The following is a 17,657-nucleotide window of genomic DNA, read 5'->3' on the forward strand; positions in this document are numbered from 1 at the left end:
TTGTAGAGTTGTATCTCCTTGTCTTAAAAAGTGGTTTTGTTCTACTTCATTTTGACAGTATTTTAAGTGTCTCCAGATACATCAATAAGAATTATGAGTTTTTCTTATTCCATTGGGACAGTATATAACTGGAGATTCTTTTTTCTAGTAATTCGCCCCAGAATGTCTTCTTGTGAAAAACCATTCCGCCAATCAAAGCAACAAGATCAGAATCACAACCTGTTTTTGATACATTTGGTCTTATCTTCACTTTCCATTCTTTCCTTCTTATTCTTTAATTTCTAGACTTAAATTGTAGAAAACTATTCTTCATCCTTTGCTTTTATCTTATCCTACTGTTGGTTACTTGTGCTCAATAATTCATCATGATTTGCTTCTTGGTGTTTTGAGTTATATTCTCCAGCAATTGCATTTATTTTGAGCTATTGCCATTTTTTCAAATAATCTTCTTATTCAGAAATCCTGTGTTGCGTCGACGCCCCCAATCGAAGAAGTAGGGTCGCCCAAGACATATAAATAGAGGTAGTCTAGCCGTGGTAGAGGAGTTGAGTATCAGTTGAGTAGCTGACGAGGAACAGTCGAGTAGTGGTTGAGTAGAGATCATCCGAAGGTGCTAGATGGCAGTAGCATGAGACATAACATCCTGTATGCTTTTACTGTTTAGGCTATTGAATAAAACGACCTAAAGAGCGAATTCTTTTCAGTTGCATGATAAAAGTTTTTGCTTTTTTTATTGTAAAAAATTAAGTAAAATTTTATTATAGAAAATAAATAAAATAGAAATGTTTGCTTTTGAAAATCGTGCTAATATTGCTTGAAACTCTATCTAACTATTTATATTATTCGTAAAACTGACAATGGTAAAACATAGACCAGCCATTAATGACTTCATAGTAAGCAGCGACATTTCCCATCCATTGCTTCTTTTGTGAACAACAAAGAGTTGTCCATGATAAAAGCAGGACATTTTTTTCACTCCACTCCAATCACCATTTATGTCTGACCCTAAGGTTCATTAATTATTAAAACATAACGATCATTAGTTTACAGGCACTTATAAAATTTCGTTGACTCACACAGTATTGTCCTGTCAATTTGACGGAAAGTAGCAGCAAATTTTAAAAATCTAACGGATTGTATTAAAAATATCTTCTAACAAAATTTTGCTGGTGAATATATTCATATAGAGAGAAAGAATGAGAGCAGAAGGAGGAAGGGTCATTTTTTGTGAGCTGTCTCGTCTTTATCGAATTGATGATTTAATAAGATTTTTTAATGTAGCGAATTAAATATTAATATAGCAAACAACGCTAATTTTAAGAAGTCCCTCAATGTAGCACAACCAAATAAATGCAGTCGACATTTTTAGAATGCATTGAATATCAGCAGAGAATACGATTGGTTGTAATATTTTCCCACACGTGAATGTGTACGTACATACATGTTTTATATGAATCAAAGATTTTTTATATTATGGATAATGAATGATATGATATAATATGTAAAACGAATTCATCTTTTGTATTATTTTGTATTTATATATATATATATATATATATATATATATATATATATATATATATATATATATATATATATATACATGTGTGTGTGTGTGTGTGTGTGTGTGTGTGTGTGTGTGTGTGTGTGTGTGTGTGTAGAGTCTAACCTGTCAATAACGAATTCTCTCTGTATAACGAACACCAAAGAAAAGTTCGCTATTGGCAGATTTTTATTAAATAAATGTTTTTGCCTTTGTTTTTTCATCTACAATGAAAACACTAACACTAATAGACTTTAAGGATCAAGGAACCACTTTGGATTATTAATTGATCCGGGAGAAGTGAGAAGAGATTTTGTACTTTTTCTACGTTCGTTTACGCCTTCCACATCTCTGTCTACGTTTCTACGCTTCCTTTTACATCTCCCTCTCTCAATACCACCAGATTTTTGTTACTTGGAGTTTTACCCATCTGCATTGTTGAGGCTTCTTAAACAACTATTCTTATATTTTGTTTTCATTTTTACAGCATTATTCGTATTCCGAAATCTTTAAAGTTTACTTGGAAATTCTTAACAAATTATATTTTTCATTTTAAAATTACAAACAAAATAATATGCAACCACATGGCGGAACAATGTAAACGAAATGCATATTCTATCAAAGCTAAAAAGGAAGTTCTTGATAATTTGAAAAAACACAGAGCTTCATTTATAATGAAAAAGAGAAATATTCCAAAATCAATAATATCCGAACTTTGAAAAAAATGAGGAAAAATATGTACTTATAGTGATATGCTTCAATCGGGAAAGATTTTAAACACGAAAAACTACAGCCAATTAAGACCAAGGTGGATGAATCACTTATTGAAGAACTTAAAAATAGTAGATCACTAAAAATCCCAATAAATGAGAATATTGAGAAAGAGAACAATGAAAAAGCCAGTAATGGGTGGTTAAATTCTTTTTAAAAAAGAAATAATGTTAAATTTAAAACTCAAACCGGTACTGAAGTTGACGTATCTGAAAATGAAATAAATGAACTTCGTGATAAATTTAAAGACAAACTTCTTGAATATAATGCAGAAAATATCTTTAACACAGATGAAACTGCATTGTTCTACAAAAAATTGCTGACTAAAAGTTATGTTTTTCCTAATGATGATAATACAAAATTAAAGAAATCAAAAGAGAGAATTACAATATCATTCACATGTCGTGCAACTGGTGCAACATATGTATGTATGTATGTATGTATTCATGTATGTATATATATATTATATTCACATATTTATATATTTACATGCATATATGTGTGCGTGTATGTATATATATATATATATATATATATATATATATATATATATATATATATATATATTGTAGGTGCATGCATGCAAAGGTACATATGTGTGAATGTTACATTGAAAACAGAATTCTATTGTTTTTTGGTTTTGTTTTGTTTTTTTGCGTTAATATTTTCTTCTTGTTTCGTATGTATTCCTTGCAGTTTGTTTGGGAAAATAAAATTCGTAAATTTCTCATCAATATTTCTATACATTCGCAATCTCATCATTTTACAGTGGCAATGGTGTGCGTTGCTTCTGCTTACCTCCTTCTCCATAGCACTTAATGTCAGTGTGGTTGGTCTACACCCAGCTGTCATAATTTCTTTTTGACCTTTTGATATATACATCAACAATCAGGTATTGCTAGTTCAGAATAGTAGTATACAGGGAGTATTGCTTCTTTCATTAAGTAATTGTGATGAACTTTGTGTAATATAGATGTGTTGGTTACAAATGTTTTCCTACCCTCTTTTGTTTTGTGTTACGTGGTTCCAAATATATCAGATGGGGGTGTAAACTGCACAACTTCCACATTTACAATCAAATTTGCGAATCTCGTTGATAATTAGTAGCTACTCTGCGTATGTAGTTTGTAACGGATATTTTTATATTTCTAATTTCAATATTTTTATTGTATATAATTAGTATTTGTCTATGGATTGATGCAATGAATTTTGTGTTCTGTTTTATGTTTGTGACGTATTCAACCACCCTATAGTTTGTGGGTATTAATTTTTTGCAATTTATTTTGTGTAGTTTGTTTATCTTTAATGGGTGAAGTTCCTGGTGTATTTTTGTCTATAATGTATTTCTGTCTATATTATTCCTGTGTTGGTTTCATTTTTTAGATTTCTTTATGTAATGTCTCGTTTGTGGGTGAGAATCTATTTAAATGCACTTTTATGTAGGGTTTTCCGCCACTAACATTTTGTGTGTGTGCACATACACTTTATTTAAGTGAAGCCGTTCATGTGAATCTTTGGTGTAAACGGACGTGATGTATCTTTTTTTTCTATCTTACTATTTATGCTTAGAAATGGATTCAGTTTATTTTACAAGAAATTTTGTTTGTTATGAATGTTAAATCTTAGCAGAGAGTTCTTTTTCTGAGACGTCTTTTAATTTCTTGACATCTTCCAGTGTTTACTTTATAACGAATATATCTGTTGTATATCGTATGTTTAGGCTGTAGTGCAAATTTTTCTTTTGTCGTCAGGTAGAATATCACGAATGTTTGGTGCAAAAAGTGAACCCATGAATACTCTATCTAGCATATATAACTTCACTTGAGGACAACTAAATATAATTTTGTTGTAAAGGATACTATGTTATTTACAATAATGAGTGTTTTTACCGTACAGATTATTTAGTATAGTTTTTTTGTTGCTTTAACCACTGAAACGTTGGCAAGCAGATTTTTCTAAGTGTTCTTTCGTTAGTTCTTTCTAAGATCTCTAGAAACTCTTCGACTGAACATATCCTGTACTTGCCCGGTGTATACTACTTATATCTAATTGCTAGGCGATATTGTGTACTGATGTTTATAGGCTGTGTGCTAAGAAATTTGCTTCTCAACCACATAGTTCCAGGTTCGGTCTCACTGCGTGACACATTGAGCAAGTATTTTCTATTATAGCCCTGGGCCGACCAAAGACTTGTTAGTTGGATAGGTGGACGAAAACTGAAAGAAGTCCGTCATGTGTGTGTATGTCATTCAGTTCTATTTCATGGTTTCTTGTCAATTGAGAAAGAGCCGGTTTCTAACCTAGATCCAAGGCTCCTTCATTGGAATTTCAACATCGACATGTATGTATGTATGCATGTATGTATGTATGCATGTATGTATGTATGTATGTATGTATGTATGTACGTATTTATTGAGTTCAACTTTTAATTAGGTATACTCTACGTGCTTACAATTTTACTTTTGTTATTGAGAAAATTTATAATTTTTGTAAAAAAATATTTATAATTTTTTGTAATCTATACATCTTTATAATTACAAAAGTGTTTAAGGCAGGAACCTTGCAGAATCGTTAGCATGCCGAACAAAATGTTTAACGGCAATACTTTCGGCTTTTTTTACGTTCTGAATTCAAACATTGCTGAAGTTGACTTTGCCTTTCATTCTTTCGGAGTCGCTAAAATAATAACCCGTTGAGCACTGGGATCGATGTAATGAACTTCACCCTCCCCTCAAAATTGCTGGCCTTGTATCAAAAATTGGAAAGAATAATTACGAACTTTTTCATAATTACATACGTCTCATAATTATACTAATTCGCTTGTACCGTCATGATAGCATTTTAAAGGAACAAGTCGAAACTAGTATCAAATACATATAGTGACATATCATATATTTGATACAAACTTGTTACAACACATCGTATATTTCCAGGTTAGGTTCTGATTAAATTTCGTTCGCCAAAAGTAGTATATTTTGTCAATAATCAATGGGGCATGTATATTATACACATATAATATAAATATCATCATGAGTTACCTTGTATATTAAGTGGTTATAGTAAAACATACGTATATCACAGTATGTAAATTTTATTCAAAATACATTCACTGAACATATAAATTGGTTTCTGTATAACATATATTACAATTTTCATATACTAAAATATTCATGTTTTCAATATACCTACATAATATACATTATAAACATTAATAATTTAGACTTTCCTCCATTTTGTTAGCATAGTTGGTATATGTGTGTGTGTGTATATATATATATATATATATATATATATATATATATATATATATATATAGAGAGAGAGAGAGAGAGAGAGAGAGAGAGAGAGAGAGAGAGAGAGAGAGAGGCATTTTGTAGTTTCAAGCTTAATTAAAAAGATTTTTTATTACGATGTTTTGTGAAAAATCTATTTCCAATCATATTTCTTTGATCATCATTTCTATGTACAACTTCAGATTATTCTTATATCTGGAAAACATATTTATAATATACAATGAAGTTTATTTTAAAAGATACGTCATTATAATTACATGTCTTTAGAATCAAGAAATCATTAATCTGATTATTTTTACATAAGATTTCATTTCAATTATGCGGAACGTGTTTGAGTTTATTGTTTATCGTTTGTTATTACCTGTGCGTGTATATGTGTTTATAATAATCCTTCAGAGTAAGTTTTGAAGTTTATTATTGATATTTATAATGTGCTTATCTCCGCTTTTCTCAGGGAATTGGTGAAGTACTTTGGGTTGGGTTGGGTTTTCTTTTTCCGTTGTAAGGGGAAAGTAATACGGAGCGTGAAGATTAAAATTTCAAAGTGGATGAATGTATGTTGTGGAAAGTTTATTGTAACGTAGTTGTTTTCCTTTTGATGGAGTTAAACTCAGTACTACAATACTAATAAAATATTTGTCTGTTAGATAATATCTTGAAGTGAATATTTTTTTATCATGATAGCAGTGATTATATGCAAACCAACGATACTACTTTTGCTATGATGATACGCTATCGACTTTGTTGCAAATTCGTTTTCTGATAAATATATTTAAACTTGAATGTTGCTCTGTACCAAATAATTTTCTAGCTCCCTGTATCTTTTCGTTATTCTCTTATTTCTTTCTTTCCCGTTTTCTGTCCTGCTAGCTATCCAACTCTTGGGGGTATATTTCGCCCTGAGAATACAAGTTGCGATTGAAATAAAAATTAAGGTCAACAACTAGCAGTTGCCGACCTAGATTCAATAACTAGAACAGTTACTTGCATAATATGTGAAGAACTTTTTTCAGTTGAATTGTCTCTGTATCTTGATCTCAAGAGATAAAACTAACTGCACTAAATTATTTTCATTAATCACAGCTGGGAAAATACAATGAATACATTATACACAGCTGAAGCAGTTCACTTATCTACTGACTGTGCCTACAAGTGACAAAGAATATAATTATTATTACGATATAAGAAGGACAGAGTGACAATTAGTCGAGTGTCAGTATCTAAATGAATCCATCATTTTGTTCATTTTCTACCGAGTTTGACATTGCTTTTCATCCTTCTGCATTTCATAAATTAAATACCCATCAATAACTAAGTCGGTATATTCGACTACATCCATTTCAAAATATAACTGGCTTTGTGTCTATGTAAAAAATTTTTGGTTGTAGTGAAGGTGAAATGTAGTAAGATGATTAGCAGATCGGAAGTGTACTGGACAAAATGCCTTGCAGTTTTTAATTGGATCCTTATTTTTATTTTGTTAAAGTCTGGTAATTATTTCATCGGTCCCATTTACCGAAGCGCTAATTTGCGGGGACGTAAACAAACCAATAACGGCTGTCAAGCGTGTTGTCCAATATATTTTTTATTCAAGACTGTAGAATAAGATTTGAGGGAGATTTGATTGTTAATTCCAGCAGATCGAATGACCATACAGAAGTCCCCTTGTTCGATACTGAGACCAGCCGACATACATCGAAGTCACATTACATGGGGGAAGGAAATATTATTAGGCAGTGATAGAGCAGACAGACCAAAAGATCAAAAGATGCAGTCGTCCGTTAGAAAACAACTCTCTCTCTCTCTCTCGCTGTCTCTCTCTCTTCCTCACACACACACACACACACACACACACACACACACACACTTTCCCTATTTCTCTCCTTATCTCTCTTCCTCTTCCTCTCTCTCTCTCTCTCTCTCTCTCTCTCTCTCTCTCTCTCCTCTCTCTCTCTCTCTCTTCCTATCTATCTCTATACCTATTTGTGTGTGAAGAATGGTATTATTAGTGACGTGGCGGTGGGGAAGGCAGTGTTATGATTACAAACAAATATATCTATTATAATAATGCTTTGTTACATATTATTTTTACACGATTAGTATGCTTAATGTTTTCGTTTCCTCATGTATCTAATAAAATCAAAATTTATTATTTTGCAGGTGTTAACAATAAATTTCAATAAATGATTTCATTAATTTTATTTTATTTATTTCAGAATGGAATAGCTGGACCATTCTGGTATTCTGTCGGTGTCATGATAAACATACTAATTTTCCCCATCCTTTCTGTACATTTCAAGACACGTGCACCAGGAGCAAAAACCTATCTTCAAGTGAGTTTTCAAATGTCTATATATTATTAGGAGTTAAATTACCAATCTTTACGTTGTAACTACCACCAAGTTAGCTATTCCATATTGCTGGTATTTCACTGACGAAGTTCTGTAGATGTTTCTTGTTAATGACTTGATTTATTTTTCGAATTCATTTCTTTTTTCTTTTATCGTCTGTAAACTATGCAGTAAGTTTTCGAGATTAAGATTGCATAGTGCTCAGATAAAAATTATTGAGACATTTTTAAAAATAAATGAAATTAAATATTCTCCAAAACCTGTTAGCTATTTCATTTCAAGGTAGTACCTCAAATTTAAGTGGCCGAGTCGTACCCTTTACTAGATGCCAGAATCTAAAACTAAACCCACTGGACAACTCTGCTTTCATTTATCTAACATACAACCTTACCCTCATCCATTAAATATCTAAATAACACGAATCCTATTACTCTCAGAGACACAAATCTTTCTGATCTTGTATATAGTACTTCTCTGTTATCCAGGCTACAGTTTGTACTCAAACTTTGCTTCGCAAAGAGGTGCCTGCGCGTAAATAGATATCACTCCTATATCTCTCATCTGCCTCACCTGGATATCAACAACAAGAACCTCCAGCTATTTTGACTATTTCTGCTTCTTTTATCGTTCTCTGAACACCTCCAAACTCCGACAATACTTCGACCATATTAATCCCACCTCTTCTCTGAAACCATCGACCTCAGTGACTTTAACATTCACAACTATTCTTAGCTCACACTTTCGAATTGTCTTACTATAATGGACGTTATATCCGTCTGTCTGTTCCCTCTTCACGGTCGAACGGCTGGATCATAGGTCACGATGTTTCTCAGGATTACGAAGGAGGTAATCAAGAAGGTATTTAGCGAAAACAAAGATGTGAAAAAGTATAATTATTTAGTGAATATTGAGTTTTGTATTAATAAATCACCTTTGACTTTTCTTCTTAAAATTCCGGCGACGAGAATTAACTCTGGATCCTTCCCCCCATATAGTTCGTGAATTTAGAGGGTTTAGATTTGCGATACTATCCCTTTATTTCCCATCGTAGATGGACATATTTGCTATCATACTATAATGGGCATTATGTTCGTCTGTCCGTTTCTTTGTCTGTTCCCTCTTCACGGCCAGACGGCTGGACTAATGGTTACAATATTTTTCGCGATTACAAAGCTGGTCGTCAGGAAGGCTTTTTTGAAAAACCAGAAAGTATGATTATTTCGTGGATATCGATTTTTGAATTGATAAACTACCATCTTCGCATTTTTATTAAAAATTCACCGACCTCGAATAACTCTGGATTTTTATCGTATAGTTCGTGGCCCCATCGTATATACGAAGAGGATCTTATTTTCTTCGGGTACTACAATGACCTATACTCATCAGAACAAGCTAGTCTCGCACCAGCTCCATTCAGGCACCTCTGTGTCATTCGTCTCTCCCTCCTTTTCTCACCAGGCCACGAACTGCTCTAGCCACTACTTCCAGTCCTTTCACTCCAGAACCTCTAGAATTCTCTTTCCACGCACATTTTATTTTATTTTTTTCTGCGGCTATTGACTTGCAATTGTGCAAAAATAACGTCACTACATCAATCTAATGTCCTACAAATGTTTTGGGGCTTTGCCACTTACGTCTGACCCACATCGGAAAAAAAAATCAATTCAACGAAATATCTGACTTAAAATAAGGAATAATCTTATGATCTGCAGGTTTTACAAATCGCGGATTACTTGGTAAAATTTCTAAAAAATACATGTCTATATGCGTGTATGCGTTGGTGTGTGATTGTGTCTTGACGTTCAGACGCGTGCGTATATGTGTGTGCGTGTGACTGTTCTATCATTGTGATTTCTCTTCTCTTCTTGAAAGATACATTTTACCGTAAAATTTCATCAAAAATATCCATGGGAAGAACGACGTCAAACTGCTAAGGTAATCAACAACCATATCTGCTAAAACACACACACACACACACACACACACACACACACATATATATATATATATATATATATATATATATATATATATATATATATATATATATATATATATATATATATATATATATATATATATATATATATATGCACACACATTTATAGACACACAGATAGATATGCATATCCATGTATATACATAATGATATATAAATATATAAATATTTATACATATACATTTATACACACATATATATGCATAATATGCATATGTACACATGTATGTATATACATGTATGTATGTATATATATACATATACATATATATATATATATATATATGCATGAAAGAATCATTAACGAGTGTTCGGCTGTGTGTAATTTATCTCCTTTAAGAAAAAACATACGAGGAATGTTTTCTCGACTAAGTTTATTAAATTGTATAGTGTTATAGTAGAAAATAGAGATAAAGCTGAAATATCCACAAACTTTATCATTAGTTTATCTGTTTCTATAAATGTCAATAACTTAATTAGAACACATGGTATTTAGACTTTTACATCGAGTTCTGGCATACATGTGATGTGTCGTACTGGTCGTTGAACATAGTTCCTTATTATCGTGTAAGTATAATGGTGGTGATGGTGGTGGTAACAGGGATGAACGTAGTTGTGATGGGGGGGGCATAGTTTTTGAGGGTTCTTTTGTTGTTTTTTTTTATATTTTACAAGACGTTTGTTGCTGGGGGCAGATATGGCTTCCATAGTTATTTGTTAATATTGCTAAGATGATGGTTGCTGTGGTAGATATGATGATAAGAGCAGTGTGGTGCTGGTGATGGTGATCTATTTGAGGCGTCAACCTAATAGTTATTGACACTGTGTAGTCCTATCTTGGTCCTGTACTAGTAAATACATCTAAAGCAGCCATGAACAAACTGCGACTCATGGGACGTTATGAATGACACACCTAACGAATAATTGCCTTGAGTTTCTTCAGTAGTGCGGCCCGCCTGATGACGAGCCATAGTTCATGCAGCCCACTTCTCGGAAATTTTGCCCATGCCTGATTAAAGCTTGTAAGTTTTCGACCAAAGCGATACGCAATCCATTGATCTGTTCTTCCAAATGTACAATATTTGAGGCAGTACTGCATATTCCAACATGGGTATACCGTTCAGAGTTCTAATTTAGATGTATTGTTGTCGTTTCTCTCCAGTTTATTTCTGCTTGCGTCTAGATTTTGATTGATTTCGCTTGTCGTTCTGAAGATACTGACGGTTGAAGTCTATTACATTAGCATTTGTTGATATTGTGATTTTTTTTTTTTTGTCTTAAAGGCAGTGCTCGCCGCAGAATCGTTAGTGTATTGGGCGAAATGCTTAGTGGGTTGAATTTCTTTACGTTCCGGGTTGAATTTCCACCGAGGTCGACTTTGCCTTTCCCCCTTTTGGGGTCGATGAAATAAGTACAAGTTGAGCACTTGGATGATGTAATTAATTAGCCCCCTCCTCCAAAGTTTCAGGCCTTGTGCTTATAGTAGAAAGAATTTTTTGCGCAGAATCTTTAGTGCATCGATCGGGCAAAATGTTTAGTGACATTTCTTTTGCCTCTTTACGCACTGAGTTCAAATTCCGCCGAGGTTGACTTTGACTTTTTTTCTTTCTTTCTTTCGAGATCAATAAAGTAATTGTCAGCCCAGTACTGCGACCAATGTGATCAACTAACTCCCTTCCCTTTAAATTTTGCATGCCTCGTGCCAAAAACTAAAACCATATTTTTTCTCCTACTGTGAAGACGCGTGGCCTAGTGGTTAAGGATGTTGCACTCACGCTCGTAAGATCGTCGTTTCGATTCCCGAACAGAGCAGTGTGTTGTGTTCATGGGCTAAACACTTCACTTTCTCCCAGTCCGCTCAGCAATAAATGAGTTCCAGCAATGGCTGGGAAGTCGATCCTGCGACAGAACGGCGTCCCATTCATAGAGATGTGTTGTAATCTCTGCCACTCATACGATATAGAAATCGAGTTGAATTCCGACCTAATGCGACCAAAGATCTAAGTTTAACAGATCTAAGTTTAAGTAAGATACAAAAGATCTTGTCTCCAGATTTCTTGGAATATTTTGCGTACCTTCTCATTTTCGGCAGCTAATCACTTCTTTCTCGTGCAAAGAAATTCTGTTAAAACTATTTATGCAGGCTAAAGGAGTATCCACGTACTTTAAAATCAGAATGACTGTTTCTTGTATTCCCATGTGTTATTTATTATTCTCTCATTTATTCTCATAGTCTGAGGTCTTTCTTCAGACATTCTAAATCGGGAATCAGGCTGACTGTCAGGTTATTGACTCAGTTTCTATCCCCCAAAAGAAGCCATTTCACTTTGTTTATACTACTAATACATGGTAAATCAAACGTTTCCCCGTTTCTCCTTGGTCAAAATATAGGCCATCTAACTCTAGTCAGAAGAAACTTTCTTTCTAAGCTTTATAATAACATCTACTATGACATCTTTTACAGTGTATTCGTATCATTTACTATTGTTGTTTGTTTTCTTTGATTTTGTACAGTTTTCTCTTGTACCTTTGTTATTTCAGCTGTATTCAACGTAATGTTTACTTCGCGATGTTTTTACATAAATATATGTACTTTGGCATATCCTCCACTCTATCGAGACCACTGTTTCTTCATCTCACAAAGCGAAAAGTTTTATGGTTGTCAAAATTTATCTCGTAGCATCATTTTGTTTTTCTGTTATAGCTTACACGCAATCGTTTTCTTGTTTCTTTTTTATTTAGTTATTACTGTGTTGCAGAAAAGTTGTAGCGTAGGAATATCATTTTGATTCCACAATTTATATCCTTGTTTTAAGCTAACAAGAAGCCCACCTGGCAAGTTGTTTCTTGCCCCTGCGGAGTTAAAATTTGCAAAACATAATTCAAAATGTTCTTTTGAAAATTATAAATTTAGAAAGATGGCGTCGCCTTCAACAGTTAAAAAACAGGAGGTGAGTATGAATTTATTTGATGGAAAGTTAGAAACTGTGTCAGAGGCCTCCCCTTCAATCAGCCCGTGAGGACTCACTCCTCTAAAAGTTCATATTTGAAAAGTTACATTACCACCACCGCTGCTGTGACGTGCGGTAGCAATAGCAGCAACAACGACAGCAACGACAACTTCAACAACAACAACATGCCAAACAAAGAGGAAAACAACCACAAATTGTCAGACCTCACCACCGCCACCGCCACCTCAACTACCTCAACAAGACGTGATGTTGTTGTTGGCACTCCATCGCTTACGACGTCGAGGGTTCCAGTTGATCCGATCAACGGAACAGCCTGCTCGTGAAATTAACGTGCAAGTGGCTGAGCACTCCACAGACACGTGTACCCTTAACGTAGTTCTCGGGGATATTCAGCGTGACACAGTGTGACAAGGCTGGCCCTTTGAAATACAGGTACAACAGAAACAGGAAGAAAGAGTGAGAGAAAGTTGTGGTGGAAGAGTACAGCAGGGTTCGCCACCATCCCCTGCCAGAGCCTCGTGGAGCTTTAGGTGTTTTCGCTCAATAAACACTCACAAACGCCCGGTCTGGGAATCGAAACCGCGATCCTATGACCGCGAGTCCGCTGCCCTAACCGCTGGGCCATTGCGCCTCCACAAGACGTGATGATAGCAATAACAAAAACACCAGCAACTACAAAAGCAGAAGCATGAAAGCTTACTCTCACAACCACCATCACCAACACTGACACTGCGGCTGCATTAGTTAGCCATGACGGCAACAACAGCAACAGCAATTGTAACGACATAGCAAGCGAAGCTGTGCATGGCGACGAGGAAAGCATCCCCATCACCGCCACTGTCCCAACAGCCAAGAATAACAAGGACAATACTGCTGCTCACTCTGACAACAATACTTCAACTAATGTGGCTGTTCGAAGCAGTAACAATACCATGACCCAAATCTATGTGGCGGACAAGCACACAGACCTAAGAAATGCTTTGCGAAATTTGTTCCGGCTTTTTACATGCTAAGTTCAAATTCTGCCACGGTCATCTTTGCTTTTAATCCATCTGGTCAATAAAATTAAAGTCCCATCAGAGTAAAGAGTTGAAATAACCAACTAATTTGTCCCCCATGAAAACCCTTGGTCTTGTGCCTAAATCAGAAACCACGCTTATTATTAATCTCCCAATATGTGTGAATTTGTTTCTACATTAGAATTTATTACTATGAAAAAATTAAAAAAAAGCGGCAAACTAACAGAATCGTTAGCACGCCGGACAAACGGCTCAGCGGCATTTCTTCTAGTTTTACGTTCTAAGTGGAAATGCAGCCAGAGTCTACTTAGCCTTCTATCCTCGTGGACTCGTGAAAATAAATACAATCGATTAGACCCCTTCTCCAAAATTTCAGGACTTGTGCCTATAGCAGAAAACACTATTATGAAAAGTGGGGAACTAAAGAATCAGTTGAGCACAACATGTAATACACAGCATTTAGTTACGTTCGCTTAACTTCTGAGTGCAAAACCCACCGATTTGAGTTTTTGTTTCATCCTTCCGACATTGATAGAATAAGCACCAGTCAAATATCGAGCAGATTAGGTCGGCTCTTCCTAGTGAATGTTGGTTTTGTGCCTCTTTTAGAAATCATTATGTCATTATTATAAGGCGATGTACAAGCAGAATCGTTAACACGCCAAGCAAAATGCATAGCGGCGTTTCATTCGTCTTTCCGTTCTGGGTTCAAATTCCGCGAAGGTTGACTTTGCCTTTCGTTCTTTCGGGGTTGATAAAATAAGTATCAGTTGAGTACTGGGGTTCGATATAATCGATTTACCCCTTCCCCTAAATTGCTGGCCTTGTGCCAAAATTTGAAAGTATTATTATAAGGCAGCGAGCTGGTAAAATCGTTACCACCTCGGGTAAAATGCTAGCCCCTCCCACAAAATTTCAGGTTTTGTGTATATATTAGAAAGAATTATCATTATGAAATAAGGTAGCAAACCTGGCAGAATTCTCAGCATACCGGACAAAATGCTTAGTGGCATTTCTTCCAGATTTACATTCTGAAATGAAATTCCACCGATATCGACTTTGCTTTTCATCCTCTCGGGGTCGATAAAATAAATACCAGTTGCTCGCTAGAGTTGATGTAATCGACTAGCGTTTCCGCCAAAATTTCAGGCCTTCTGCCTGTAGTATAAAGAATTATTAATATGATGATGAAGGCGATGCCTATAGTATAATTATTAATTATAAGCTGAAGGCGACGAGCTGGCAGAATCGTTAGCATGCCGGAAAAATGCTTAGCGGCATTTCGTCCATCTTTACGTTCTGAGTTCAAATGCTGCTGGATTAATGAAATAAGTACCAGCTCAGCACTGGGATCGATGTCATCGGCTTACTCCCTTCCCCGAAATTGCTGTCCTTGTACCAAAACTTTTAAAACCACTATTATGAAGCTGGGTATGTACAAAATTTGAAACCATTTACTACATATGGCAGAAATCATTAAGTATTGTATGTACATCTTCATGTTTTTGATTCTAAGTCATACTGCGATTAATTATTCTATTGAAAGTTAGACTCTGTATAGTTTTCAAATCACCCAAAGACTATAAACCGTGAATAATATCATTGTCTTTTAGTTCCCCATACTTGTATAAGGACTTCAGTTTAAGTTAGAATTCAAATATTACCTGTCTTTGTTTTCATACAAATGTTTCGCTGTAACACCTCTAGATTCTTCGGAACATTGTTTTATGTTTCAAGGTTGACTAACTAGAAACTTATTTAACGGATTACTATGACAATGTTACAAATGTCGGTTAGTGTGGACGCTGAATATCTCCGCTTCCTAACAATACCATTTAGGAAGCCATAATATAACTGTATATCTCTCTGATCCTAGTAGTATTATTTCGGAAGCCGTACTATAACGTTATCTCTCTCTTCCCCATTTTCTCATACTAAGAGCACCAAATTGTTGACTATTACATCAATTCCAACCAACATTTTTATCAGATTTCGAAATTCTATCAACTAGACTTATGGGAGTAATTATAACCCTCGGCTTCTAAGCATCATCACCACCACCACCACCATCACCACCATCATCATCGTCATCATCATCATCATCGGTGTCGTTGTCATCGTCGTTGTCATCGTTGTTGTCATCATTATCATCATCGTCGTTGTCGTCATCATTATTTTTCTTCATCAAAGTAGTAGTAGCAGCAGCAGCAGCTGCGGTAGCAGTGTAGTAGTAGTAGTAGTAGTAGTAGTAGTAGTAGTAGTAGTAGTAGTAGTAGTAGTAGTAGTAGCAGCTGTAGCATAGTAGTAGTAGTAGTAGTAGTAGTACATATATTGCAGCATGTACGTTTGGGATCATGTTGTTTAAGGAACTGACATTTCTTTAATTAATCTTACACAACTAAAATGCTCTAATTTTATTTTATATTTTCTTATTTTCTGATTTTCTTTTCCAATCATGGATGAATTTCTTCGCTGTTCCAATATTTGATTCGGAATTAAGTTTAATCTAGTGAGTGTGTCTTAAATAAAATTATCTGCTGGAGATTTTGTTTCAAAGGAGATTTTTAGGTATTAACTATACACGGATATTCTCCTGTAAACATTATCAAAAAGTTAATGAGCTGTGTGTTTTCAGTCAGACACTATCAGGTCTACAGAACATTAGGAAATTATTATTTACAAATGTTATACATACTCTATTATATGTAGGTATGTATGTACACACGTATACGTACGGACGTACGTTCACCAACACAATCGTTAGATAATTGTATAAACATACATGTACATAGATATATCCTCATGTTCACGTGCGCACATACACTCAGAAACACAGGTATATCACACACATGCACATACACACACAGTGAAGCCTTAGATTCTAACAGACCTTAGATTCCACCGAGTGATTAAATAAATCTATTTCATGTAATTAAGAACTAATTCATTTATGTATCCAACTTTATGTGTGCGTTCGTATATGCGTATGTTCGCACAAATCCGTTACGTGCAGCGCTCAAGACAACCTATGTAACGAAAACATAGACTAAACACCTTATATTTAACTACCAACGTTACCGTTTTTCCACTCCATCATCTTTACTGTGTATGTTATAACCAAACGCTTAACTCTTTACTTGTCCTGCGTATCACATGTGAAACACGTGGATGCCAGGGAAATATGTCTCTTGTGTACTACATGTGATGCACACGGATGCCATGGAAATATGTGCTGTGCATTACATGTAATACATAAAATATATTTCCCAGGCACCCATGCATCATGTATAATACACTTACCCAATTTTTTTCATCCACCAGAATAACTTGGGAATTTATGAAAGGAAAGCTTTATATTAGTTAGAACGTATGAAACAAAGGCTAACTAAATGTCTGAGAGACAAGGATGGACGTTCAGGACAAACGTACATTAATGCTTTCGACAGGGAAAGGGCTAAGATATTAATTAATGTGGTGATAGTGCAGTAGTCATTGTTATGATGATGATTGTGAAGGCGGTGTTGTTTGTTATTGTTATAGTTGTGGTAGTGGTTGTGATGCTTGTTAACCCTTTGCTTGTTCTATATATCACGTGATACAACAGGGCATATATATATATCCCTGACATCCATTCATCGTATATATATATACGATACACATTCCCAATTTTCTTCAACCACTAGTATAACTTTGAACTTATGAAAGGAAA

The 17,657-nt window shown here is 34.8% G+C and overlaps 1 protein-coding gene across 1 annotated transcript in view; it reads left to right on the top strand.

Annotated features, from left to right (window-relative positions):
* LOC106879131 (uncharacterized) overlaps nucleotides 1–17,657 on the top strand; it is a 207,186-nt gene that overhangs the window by 162,284 nt on the left and 27,245 nt on the right. Inside the window, exon 4 of the mRNA XM_089355449.1 lies at nucleotides 7,824–7,940. Within this exon, the coding sequence (XP_089211575.1) occupies nucleotides 7,824–7,940 (117 nt within the window). The remainder of the gene's footprint in view (nucleotides 1–7,823; nucleotides 7,941–17,657) is intronic.

Source organism: Octopus bimaculoides, chromosome 7 (assembly GCF_046866305.1).
Source record: "Octopus bimaculoides isolate indiv1 chromosome 7, ASM4686630v1, whole genome shotgun sequence".
Classification (NCBI taxonomy): domain Eukaryota; kingdom Metazoa; phylum Mollusca; class Cephalopoda; order Octopoda; family Octopodidae; genus Octopus; species Octopus bimaculoides.